We start from the raw sequence: 12112 nt of genomic DNA, 5'->3' as shown, positions 1-12112 counted from the left end.
TTTAGACTTTTTTTTAAATTTCATAATTATGATTTACCACAGATTGTTTTTATTCATAGGCCCTTTTGTGAAACAATCCCATAATTATGAGATAACATAAATAAAATAAAGAGATAGAAGGTACACTTCTTTTAAAAAAAAAAAAAAAAAAAAAAGTCAGGACTATGAAATTTAAAGTCAGAAATAAAATATAAAAGTTTTGGTTTTTTTAATCGTAATTTTGACTTTTTAACTTTAAAGTGTTTTTCTTGTTGGTTTCCAGAAGCAGCAGTTGAGGTGTATGTTTGGACCTCACTGCTTCCTGTAGATCCAGTGTCACCTGTGTGACGTCAGTCAGTCGGCAGCTTTGATTTCACATTTCATTCCATTTCATCGTCAGCTGTTATCAGCATTTATTGGTGTGTGTTCGGTCATCACAGTTAACAGTAATGTTAAAGGTTTATTCCCAACGCCATCATTGGCCAGAGGCTCAATCATCATTATGTCATAATTTAAATTCTATCCTAATTTTTACTTTTTTTATATATAATTTTAACTTTTTATTATAATTTTGACTTTTTGACACAATTTAATTTTTTATCATTATTTTTTTTGTCATTATTCAATTTTATTGTCATAATTTTTTTGTTGTTGTCATAATTAACATTTCTTGTCATAAAATACATTTGTTCATAATCTAAAGTTTTTTTTTAATCATAATTTTAACTTTTAATCATCACTATTTTTTTCTTGAAAATGTTACCTTTTAATTTTGATATAATGTCTCAAGTTAATAAATGAATACATGAAGGTACCAGTGAGACTGTAAGTTGAATATGTATCATTGATGTGCTGTATATGTGATAAACAGACTGAATAAGGAGAAAAAACATTCATGTTGACAAATTATTTTTTATTTCTACCACATGTAACACACGGCAATTATCATATGGCAAAAATCATAACTGAGATCGAGTGATATATAATTTCAAATAATATGTAAATAAACTTAGTATAATCTGTGATGACAAACAGACTAAATCAAAACTTTACAACAGTGACGTCAGAAGCCCAAAATCCTCAGTGCGAGAAAACAAAAGGGTTCATGAGATGACGAAGTTCCTCTTCCAAACTCAACACAGTTAACATGTGAATACTCAGTAAACTATATTCTATTGCATCTAGTATTTATGAAATCAAACATACAAAATACAAAATGCTGTCCAGCTAGAATGACACGTTTTTATTCGATACATGAGCGGGATGCAATCCACACGGCAAGACGACAAACCCTAAACACGACGTACTGATACACACAGGTAGAGTAAAATATATCTGTCCAGAACAGAAACTGGAGCCCGTGTATCAAAATAGTCTGCGACATACAGAAATCTCAAGGCCCGACATCCTCACACAGTCTGTTCAGAGTTCAGTCCACAGAAACGCTCACTGTGTGGAGGTTAAACCATCCAGACAGCACGCCACCTGAAACTTTACTGATAGTTCAAAACAAAATCATTTGATAGAAGAAACAGAAACACAGTGAGTTAGTTTAGTCCTTTACAAACACAGAGGTTAGTGCTGCTGCTCAAAACTGAAGCTGTGCCGCGTCATCTGTCCGTCTTTATTATATCAGAAGTCAAAAACTAAACGACACTCACCTGAACATGAATCAAACTCAGGATAAATAAATGATTAAATTCTCATCGTCCACTCCTTCACCTCCTCCCTCCTCCCTCCTTCCTTTGGTTGCATCATTCCCAAGTTATCTGGAATGTATCCCTCCCTCCTCCAGCTCATCTCTTAAAGGAACAGTTCGCCCAAAAACCAAAGGTCAGTCCTTCTCTCCTCGCCGCCCACGCTGATGTAAAGTCAGGTGACGTTTTATATTCGTACAACAAAACAGCACTGCAGCGTTTTTAATGAGCAACTGAGAAGCCAGAGACATAAAAACACAGAATGGATCCGTAAAGCTCGTCGGACGTAATCCAAGAGTCCAGAAGTGAGAGACCAGATGGATTAGAAAATATGTTTTTTCACACCCTCGATGAGCGCCGAGCTCGTTCGCCCACTTCAGATGCTTTTAGCTTCTCAGAGACAGCGAAGACTTCATCTTAAAAAATGTGTAAATAACATCTTTTCAAGCTGGATCTCATCAGACGAGCTGTACGGAGCCTCGGTTTAGTTTTTCTGCTGGTTCTCTATTTTAAAATCAAGTCTCCAGCTGCTCCAGAACTGTTCTGTGGACTAGACACTTCACCTGACGTTATATCATCAGGAGGAGGAGAGGAGGACTAAGTTTACATTTTGGGTGAACTGTTCCTATAGAGATGTCAGATCTTTGTGTATCCATCTTTAAAAGAGTCTGGTGATGTTTTAATATGTTTCTCATTGTCAAAAAATCGAAATAGAAAATGAAACGGACAACGTGTTTGTGCGTCTCTCAATACGGTCTCACTTCCTGTCTGTGGCTCTCAGCTCTAAGATCATTGGTTCCTACTGAAGACATCAAATCAGCTGCTAGTAGTTTTTATCAAACGACCAGGAGGAAACAGAGGGATTAAATAAAAAAATACAGCACTTGTTGTAGACATGTTGGCTGTTGGTTTGTCTTCTTTGTCGACGATAAGAAACTCCAACTCATCACCAGACTCTTTAACTTCCTATCCTGACACGAGACTGAATCATTTTGTTATATTACTACTTTTATTTATATTCTGCTTGAATCGCTGAAATAATCTGAGCCAATAATCTGTTATAGTTTGTTGCAAGTCGTTGAAAATAATTACAGATGTTTCTAATCTCTCACACCTGCTCTCCTCATGCATCCTTCCTCTCATTCCCTCCTCTAGTTGTAGAAGTTGACATACGTAAGTAATCGACAGCATGCTAGATTTATACTGTTCCTGTCTCCGCCCTCGTCTCCTCCGTCAGCTGCTGTCAGCAGTCTGTGATGTTCTCAGTGTTTCAGCTGCTTTCTACGTTTTAGTTTGTTTTGTTAAAACCACTTCTTCTCAAACAGTAACTACAACTTTGTCTACATATAGATGTCTCTGAAAATTCTGTAACAGCGAAAGAAAAGTGTGTGTGTGTGTGTGTGTGTGTGTCACTTTATCTGTATTTGTTTTCCACATGAAGAAGAAAAACCTGATCTGTGGACGGAGTGTGAAATGTAGAGAACATCACTGACTGCTGACTTCAGAACAGCGCGGCTGGATTTGACTCTTTACATCTGACCACGTGCGTCTCCTCTCTGCCTCCGTCCTCGCTCCTCTAGTTGCAACACTCCACGTAATTGGCCGGCAGCATGCCGGACTTGCCGGTCCGCTGCACGGTGCCGTACATCCAGCCCTCGTCGATGGGCTGAGCGTTGATGATGACGTCGCCGTCCCTGAACGAGACCTCGTCGTGGTCCTGAGCTGCGTAGTCGTACAGCGCCCGGTAAACTCTCTGCAGTGAGACAGCGAGAGGTTAGACTTCACAACAACAGTTACATCCTGACACCTTTCAATCAGACCAGGTTTACATTACCCACAATGCAACTCTGCCACAGAGTGACATCACTAGAGGCTATATGGAGCGTTCAACTGGAAGTCAGTATTTCAGACTTCCACTGCTCGGAAAAACATGGACGCTCGCTGCCAACAGGAAGTCTGCAGCAGCTGATTCAACAGTCGAGGGAACTTAAGAAAAGACACGAAGCTCCTGATGCAAACTCTCAAAGACTTCTTGGAGTCTTTTCTGTGTCAGAGTTTTCATTTCAAGATAAAACATGTTGGTTAACTCATCAGCTAACGTTACCATCAGATTACATCCAGCATGTTTCACTCCCAGGCTTAAAGATGTGTCCTGAGATGTGTGTTGATATTTTGGAATAGATTCCCATCACATCACGTAACATATCAAACGGTTATGTTAACTAGGAAGTGATTGAATGCTAACAGATTTCTCACTATCCATCGTGTTTCTAGTTACCGAAAAATGGCCGCTGTGTGAATGTGATCTATTCATCAGATTACATGCAGCTTCCTCTGCAGACACAGAAGGCTTCACACTGCTTTACGAGACTTCATCCTCTCAGTGCAGCACTTGTGTGAATGTAAATTCAGGCTACGTGACAATTGTTGTTTGCAGGAGCGTACCATGGTGGCTGAGTGCGGCGGGGAGGTGACGGATCTGACAGACGACATGCTGGTCTGGTGCATGTAGCCGTGATACTGCTGCTGCTGCTGCATCTGGACGCCCTGATGATACGCTCCAGGAAGGACGGGAGCTGGGCGGGAGACAAACAGACAGACAGAGAATAAGTGTGACGAGTCTTTCCTGCACCTGGAGAAACTCCTCCGCTGTGGATTCAAACAACAGAACCTGTAAGAAGACGGTGAGTTAGTTTCATCTGTGGGTTAGAAACACGTGGAGGACACAAACATGCGAGTGTGTGTCTCCGTTACGCTGCTGCTGTGTGTCTGCACGAGAGAGACGACATGAGCAAAGATACCCGGAGTGTCGGCGCTGCTGCGGTCCCAGAGGTCAGAGGTCAGAGAGCTGACGGACTGAGTCTGGCTGAGGGCGAGAGACTGCTGAGAGTGCTGCCGGCTCAGCCTGAGGTCGGCCCGCTCTGACCGGCCGCCGCCAGCAGGGGGCAGCGCAGGACAGGGAGGAAAAGACAGAGACATAAAATGAGCCAACGAACAGAAACACATGAACATCAACACTTCTCTTATCGTGCAGACACAAACAACCTGTCTGTGTCTCTCAGCTCAGACCACACACTGAAGAATACGGTGGCCCAGAAGGGTCAAATCAAATGCAAAAGCCAAAACTTAACGACGGAAGTGGGCGAGCACGGTGCCGACATTAATCGACGTGTTTTGGCCTGTTTAAAAGAACACTTTGTAGTTTTAAAGAATAAATTCAAACTCAGAATTTTAAGTTTTACAACATAATAATACAAACTTTTATAAATGAGCTGTTCTGGGCCTCCGTACGAGAATCTTTAATAACACCTCACATGTTATGATTTTATTTTACAGCCTTTCATCAAACAGGAGCTTCCTGTTGGGACTATTTTCAGCGGCGGAGTATTTGTGTCAGGACGGTGTGAGTGTGTGTGTGTACAGTACAGTGTGTGTGTTCATGGTGATAAAGAGACGACAGTGTGTCTCTCTGATGTGTTTGAGAAGAATCATCAGGCTGTGACACAAACACTAAACCTGCGAGGACAAACATTCACTGTGAGTCTGAACATGAGACACGACAGGAAAACTGTAGAATATCACTCAGAACAGCTGATTCAACCTGATCATCACAGGAGGACACACTAACACACACTCTGTGAACACGATAATAACAACAGGTGGAACGTGAACAAACAGGATTAAATCAGTTTCATGCACACACATCCACATCTGGGCTGCTGTGTGAGTTTCAGCCTGCAGGTGTGCTGTTTTAGTCAGGAGGTGCTCAGGTGAACTACCAGACATCCTGCGGAGGCTCCTGGACTGGATGTTGTCCTCCAGAGGGTCAAAGTCAAAGATGGAGCCGGGGTCCGTCCTCCACACCTTCAGGTCTTCAGAGAGGAGGCAGAGCTCATGTGAACAACACCGACTATGTTTACATCTTTTATGTGCAGCCGGTGTGAGAGTTTTTCATTAACTTCACTGCAGCTTCTTTTCCTGGTCTAGGTGATAATATTCACTATATTCTCGTCTCACTTCCTCCTCGCTCTGATGTCCGGATGTCAAACTGATAGTAAACGTCAGAGAGGCAGCGTCGATCAGACAACACGACAAGATATTGATGCACTGGCAGCGTTTTTCTCTCAGCGCTTCATCCTGAACGCACTGCCAGAACTTCTCTTCTTTCACTCAGGAGGTTAATATCTCACCACAGCTTCTATCATTTAATAATATAAAAATTACAAAGCTGCGTGAGAAAAACTTCCCATAAGGCTTTTATTGTGAAACATTCTGTATGCAGGAAGTGTGGATAAGCAGAAAAAAGTAGAGTAAGAGGCAACAACAGAGAATGTTAACCATCGTTGTGTTTCGGAGCCTGAAAACGCAAACTCGAGTGTCACCTTCTGAAAATCGTGACAACACACGAATCCTGTGAAAACAGTGACGTCACTGCCCGACCTCGCGCAACGTTTTCAGTCCGACATCGATGTGTGAGTCTTCTTGTTTGTTTGTACTCAATGCACTGTAGAAGAAAGCGTTTGTGTTATTCTGCGGTGTCTCATTACAAAGTGACACCGCCACCTACTGGGCCGGCGTGAGAACTGAAGTGTTTTCAGTCGCGGATCGTCTTCAAAACGATGTCGTCTGAACATGGAACATTGCAAGTACAAGTGCAAGAAAAGAACGTTTCTGTTTTCTAATAAGAGTGTTGTCACGTAAACAAGGCCTAAATTTTACATTAACACACACACACACAGGTGGAGGTCACTGACCTACGATGATGCCTCCCGGTCGTCTGTCCATCTCCATCGCCTGGGGGTGGATCCCTTTGCTGTAGCCCGCCTCTCCGATCATCTGATTGGCCCTCTGGTAGCGCTCCATGCTGGGATCGTCCAGTCCTGGCGTGCAGCCTCGACCACGCGCCCGCTCAAAGTCCTCGTGGTACTTCGCCTGTCGGAGGGGATAAAGCATGATGTCATTTACACTTCTGTGTTAATATGATACACACACACACACACACACGCACACACACACACACACACACACACACAGGTCAGGGTGCACTCGGTCAGTGAGCAAAAAAAACACACACAGATGTTGTTAAAACCTTTTATTATCAACACACACACACGTGAACACACTTGAGGTCGTGTGAAAACTGTTCTGACCTGTAACTAATCTACACCTGATCATATAGAGATGATCACTGATTGATCCACAGTACCTTCATGTCTGTGTCTCTAACTCTACAGAGCTCAACAGCTCTGGAAGTTAATTTTCCGTTCAGTTGCTCGATTGTTAAAACGGAGCGTCTGAATCTAAATCAGAGACTGTACGAGAACAAATTAAGTGTTCTTTGAGCGTTAAAGCACAAAAACCTGTTCAAGTTGTGACTTTGTGTCTCCTTGTCTGGATCCACTGACTACGAGATGAATCGTGATCATAAAAACTAAAGTCTTTGGACACTTTTTTAATATATTCTGATCCTGACAAGTGTCTGAAACATCAGTCGAGCTCTCACTTCATCTGTCTTTCCATCCCTCTGCTGAGTCCTGAGCTGCCGTAACAACTGAATTTCCTGCTAATCAATAACGGCGTCTCTCGTCATCGTCCACCTGCTCTGCATTGAAGCTGTGTGATAACCACAAACACGGTCAGTGTCACATGCAACACGCTGCTGCGTCCTCCTGCTGCCTGCTGATTGGTTGCTGTTAGTAGCGGTGCCACGTCACTCATGTTAGCTCCTCCCACAGCGCTGGCGGGAGCCACGGCAACCAGGCCGCTACCATGGAGACGGAGTCTTGTGTCTTCCTGACACGCCTGTACTCAGGTGTGTCGAGCTCGCTGCAGCTCCGCCCCCTCAACTCCTGCAGCCCGCGCTGGTACTTCACCTGTTCACACACACACACACACAATGTTACATAAGACGTTAAACAGAGAGATAGGTGTGTGTGTGTGTGTGTGCGTGCGTCTTGCCGAGCTGATGTTCTCCTGGTTCTGTCGGACTCTCTCCAGTTCTGGAGTGACTCCGATGCTGGTGGCCTTCACCGTGCTCTGCCTGTACTTCACCTGGCGGGAACACAGACAGGAAACATGATGATGATGATGTCACGATGACGATAGCACACCTCAGTCTTCATCGCTGAGTCAGAACAGCTCCTCACCGAGCTGATGTTCTCCTGGTTGCGTCGGACTCGCTCCATGTCAGGCGTGTCCATGACCGCGGTGCCACGACCCACTTCGTCTCTGTACTGGACCTGAGCAGAGGAACAAGCAGCTGATTACAGCCTTAAAGGAGCAGTGCAACAGTTTTCTGAGCACCTTCTGTGCGACCGCTCCGAGTTTAAAATCTCTCAGCTGTTCAGAAAGGCTCTGGTGACGTCACCTTCACTTGTTTTCTTTTACCTGGCCTGAGATATCATCCTAACAACATCAGAATACACTCCAGACTCCATCTTCATCCTGTTCTGTGAAGCTCACTGTAAACATTTCATCTGTATATGAGCTGACGGGATGTTTACGTACGTCACTGATCCTCTTGACGTTCTCTCTGGCGAGGACGATCTCCGGCGTCTCCGTCGCCGAGGACGACAGGCCTCGCATCAGTTTGGAGTCCCAGCAGTATCGCAGCTGGAGGGCGACAGAGAGCTGCTTTACAAACACTTCAGTGCTTTAAAGGGAAGCAGCAGCGATTCTAAACCTGTTTTCTGTCATTCAGAAGATTAGAAACGATCGTTTGTCTCAGATTAAAGTGTGCGTGCTCACAGAGCTGATGTGTCTCTGGTTGGCTCTGACTCGCTCCATCTCCGGGGTTTCTGACAGAGAACTGAAGCTTCCCTTCAGACGCTCCGCCTCGTCTTTATACTTCTTCTGTAGGCACAAAGAGAACCAACCATCAACTCTTTCTCACTTTCTCCTGTCGGTCATTAAACCACTCTGAGACCTTCTGAGATAATCTGACGTGACTCAGTTTTCTTCATGTTATGCTCGGTGACTTTTCGATCCAGGAAGTAACAACAAGAGACCAAACTGAACTCACAACTTACCTCCAGTAATTTATAGACATTTTACACACACACACACACACACACAGACACACACACACACACCTGACTGTAGATGTCTTTGAGGTAGGAGGCGTGCAGCAGTTCAGGAGTGTCTGTGACCGTCCCGTACGAGTTCTCTCTGAGCTGCTCCGTCTGCTTGTAGGACTTCTGTGACACACACACACACACACACACACACACACACACACACACACACACACACACACACAATTAGGTTCATTGTGTAATTGTGTCAGATATCTGCTGTCCGTCTACAATCATGATACTTTCTTATGTCATCCTAAAAGCATTGACGTGTTTTTAACCGTATCATTAGAAGCCACCAACTGCAGAACACATGTAGATTAAATTAAGACATTTCCACACACGCACACACACACACACGCACACACACACACTCACACACACACACACACACACACAGTTACCTGGCTCTGGATCTCAGACGCTCGTTTGGCTCTTCGCATCTCAAGAACGTCGGCGCTCAGCTCCATACCTTTACCCACGATCTCCCTCTCTAGATCCCTGCGGTACTCCTTCTGCAGACCACACACACACACACACACACACACACACACACACACACACACACACACACACAGGTTAAAGTCAGATCACTTGTACTTGACTAAGTGTGTGTGTGTGTGTGTGTGTGTTTCCTACCTGGTTCAGTATCTGACTGGCGTTTTTGACCCTCAGCAGTTCAGGTGTTTCCTCCAGCCCGACGCCCGATAAGCCCCGCCCCTTCACTTCCTCCAGGTCCTTCCTGTACGCCTTCTGCAGAGCGAGACAGAGTGGCTCAGAGAATCACGGGTCAACACTCAGAAAACTGTTAATTCATCTCACTGATGGTGTGTGTTACCTCGCTCAGCAGGCTGCTGGCGTGTCGGGCTGTCAGGTATCCAGGTGTCTGATCCACGTCCAGCAGAGCCTTCCCCTTCACCTGCTCCTCATAGTCCCTCCGATACTCCCTCTGAGGGGGGCGAGAGACACACACACACACACACACACACACACACACACACACACACACACACACACACACACACACACACACACACACACACACACACACACAACAGAGAGAGAGAAAGTTGTGTGTGGTTCTGGGCTTCATTTGTGCCTCCATTTTGTGTAATATTTAAAGTTATTCACCTCGTCCTTCTTTTTATTTCCCGCTAAAGATTCTCAAAAATCACTTGTTCGTCTATTTTGCAGACATTTTAAATCTGAGCTGGTGGTTTCTGTTTATTAACGTCTAAATATTTCAGATAAGATCACTGTAATCCTCACGATGAAGTTCAACATTAACACTTCACTCAGTTTGGTTTCTTTGCCTGCTGCAAATCAATCACTGGATACCTTAAACATGATTTGCTCTCGCCGGTTTCTTCACTCTTACAGAAGACGAGACCAGTTTAGAACCACATCAATCCCACAGAACCTCTGTTACAGATCAGTGGATCACCAGCTTCACACTGAGTGATGTGTCAAGATGAAGAAACACACTTTCTCTTTGACTGTTCGTCACATTTCAGCTGTTTGCATCAGAGTGTCGCTGCAGCAGAGACACTTTTACCTCGCTCTGCATCTTCTGTGCTTCTTTAGACACTTTGTACGTCTGAGTGTCTCCAAACTCCATCTGAGAGCGACCTTTGTTCCTCTCGTACTCCTCTCTGTACTTCACCTGCGCCGACAGACATGATTCATTCATTAGCTGACAAACAGAACGTCAGCAGGAAGAGATGAGAGTGTGAGTGTGAGTGAGGGGGAAACCTGGCTGTGCAGCTCCTTGTTCTCCTTGTGGTGGAGCTGTTCAGCCGTGTCCAGAGGGACGTGGTACTGAGCCTTCGTCTGCTCGTACTTCTTCTTATACTCCACCTGAACACACACACACACACACACACACACACACATTAACCCGACTGACAGGACACTGTATCTGTGTACGAGGGTCTTGGTTTGGATGTCGTACGTTACTCTGCAGCTTGCTGGCGTGCAGAACGTGTTCCAGCTGCAGGAGGTTCGGCAGGTCTGAAGAACCTTCTGGTTTCTGGTTCTGGTTGGTTTTATACTTCACCTGCAGGACAGAAGAAGTGTCAGTAATGATTGATTATCAGGAACATATCAGCATTTTCACGGGATTTGTCGCCATGAAAAAGGTTTGTCTTTAAAACCTGCAAATAATTAATCAGTTTATCCAAATATAAAATCCAGTCATCCTCTCCTGAAGCTCGTCTTTACACTCAGTATTCTTCAGGATCAGAACCACTTTGGTTTTGGTAAGAAACAACACTTGATCTCAACGTTGCTCTTTGAGATCTTAAGTCTTCCTGAGGCGATCTTCATGTTTGCTGCATGTGGACTTGACTGACAGCCAATCACACTGAGGCACGGTGACTGCCTCTTGCTCACTCCTCCATCTTTTCTAAAATTAGGACTTCCTGGCTCCAGTGAATGCACCCTCCAGCCTGCCAAACATCACAAATCACTTTTTGCCCTCGCCCTTAAAAAAATGAACCCTTCAATCGATTCTCTCACACGTCCACGTCTCTGTGATGCGTCGGTGCTGAATTCTGACGGTTTTTGTTTCTGAATTCTTACCACAAACCTGCGTTGATGAAGCTGCAGGCCCGTGTGTCATGACGCTCACAGTCTCTCTCTCGGTTCGGTAAGAGGCTTTTCTGAAAAGCAGCTCTCAGTGAACGAGCGAGCGAACGTGCAGCGTTCCTGAACACCAGGCAGCGTTCAATACAACGAGCCGTTATGTAACGTTGTGAAGTGGAAAGGCTCTTTTCTGTGGCTGTGTGGGCAGCGAGCGGACCGACACCGAGGCACGGCAGCTTCTGTGTGTGTGTGTGTGCATGTGTGTGCATGTTGTGAATGTTTGTGTATGTGTGAGTGCGTGTGTGTGTGTGTATGTGTGTTTGCGTGCAAAACCCCTGCAACTTCTCCAGCTCTCATCCTACAATCCCTCGCCATTTGCTTCACAAAGGTTGCCATGGTTACGCCCACACAACAGACTGAGTTTTAGAGTGTGAGTCAAAGTGAATGAGACACACACACACACACACACACACACACACACAGAGTTTGTTCCTACTGTTTATCTTCAGGTGATCTGATTATTTTGTTCATTCTGTTGAATCATAATAACAATAATAAACATAATAATCATGTTGTGGTTTTGTGTTGAAGTTATTTCCTGTTTTATGTTGAAAGTTGTGTTTTACTTCCTGTCTGTGTCTCGTTGATCAATTAGCTCTTAGCTTGTCCCTCAGCCTGCTCTCCTGTTTATCGACTGTCATAAACTTTTATTTTATTGAAGCACGTTTTCCTCGTCTGTGTGCAGCGTCACCAACATGAACACGTCTACAGAATATGTTA

General features: G+C 44.6%; 1 protein-coding gene across 2 annotated transcripts in view; it reads right to left on the bottom strand.

The window, feature by feature from the left end:
- Positions 1–871: 871 nt before the first annotated feature.
- Positions 872–12112, bottom strand: part of LOC115569874 (nebulette-like) — a 29281-nt gene continuing 18040 nt past the window's right edge. Inside the window, exons 23-39 of one of the 2 annotated variants that reach the window (XM_030398072.1) lie at positions 10701–10805; positions 10502–10606; positions 10305–10412; positions 9588–9698; positions 9389–9502; positions 9154–9264; positions 8768–8872; positions 8424–8528; positions 8184–8288; positions 7823–7915; positions 7635–7727; positions 7445–7549; positions 6431–6608; positions 5456–5548; positions 4478–4597; positions 4122–4252; positions 872–3429 (exon numbers count right to left, since the gene is read on the bottom strand). In XM_030398072.1, coding sequence (XP_030253932.1) covers positions 3253–3429; positions 4122–4252; positions 4478–4597; positions 5456–5548; positions 6431–6608; positions 7445–7549; positions 7635–7727; positions 7823–7915; positions 8184–8288; positions 8424–8528; positions 8768–8872; positions 9154–9264; positions 9389–9502; positions 9588–9698; positions 10305–10412; positions 10502–10606; positions 10701–10805 — 1959 coding nt within the window. In that variant the 3' untranslated portion in view covers positions 872–3252. The remainder of the gene's footprint in view (positions 3430–4121; positions 4253–4477; positions 4598–5455; positions 5549–6430; positions 6609–7444; positions 7550–7634; positions 7728–7822; positions 7916–8183; positions 8289–8423; positions 8529–8767; positions 8873–9153; positions 9265–9388; positions 9503–9587; positions 9699–10304; positions 10413–10501; positions 10607–10700; positions 10806–12112) is intronic. The other variant, XM_030398073.1, reaches the window with a different exon arrangement.

This window comes from Sparus aurata, chromosome 19 (genome assembly GCF_900880675.1).
Source record: "Sparus aurata chromosome 19, fSpaAur1.1, whole genome shotgun sequence".
NCBI classification, from domain to species: Eukaryota; Metazoa; Chordata; class Actinopteri; order Spariformes; family Sparidae; genus Sparus; species Sparus aurata.
Note: the sequence above shows the minus strand (reverse complement) of the source record. Positions and strands in the feature narration are given on the sequence as shown.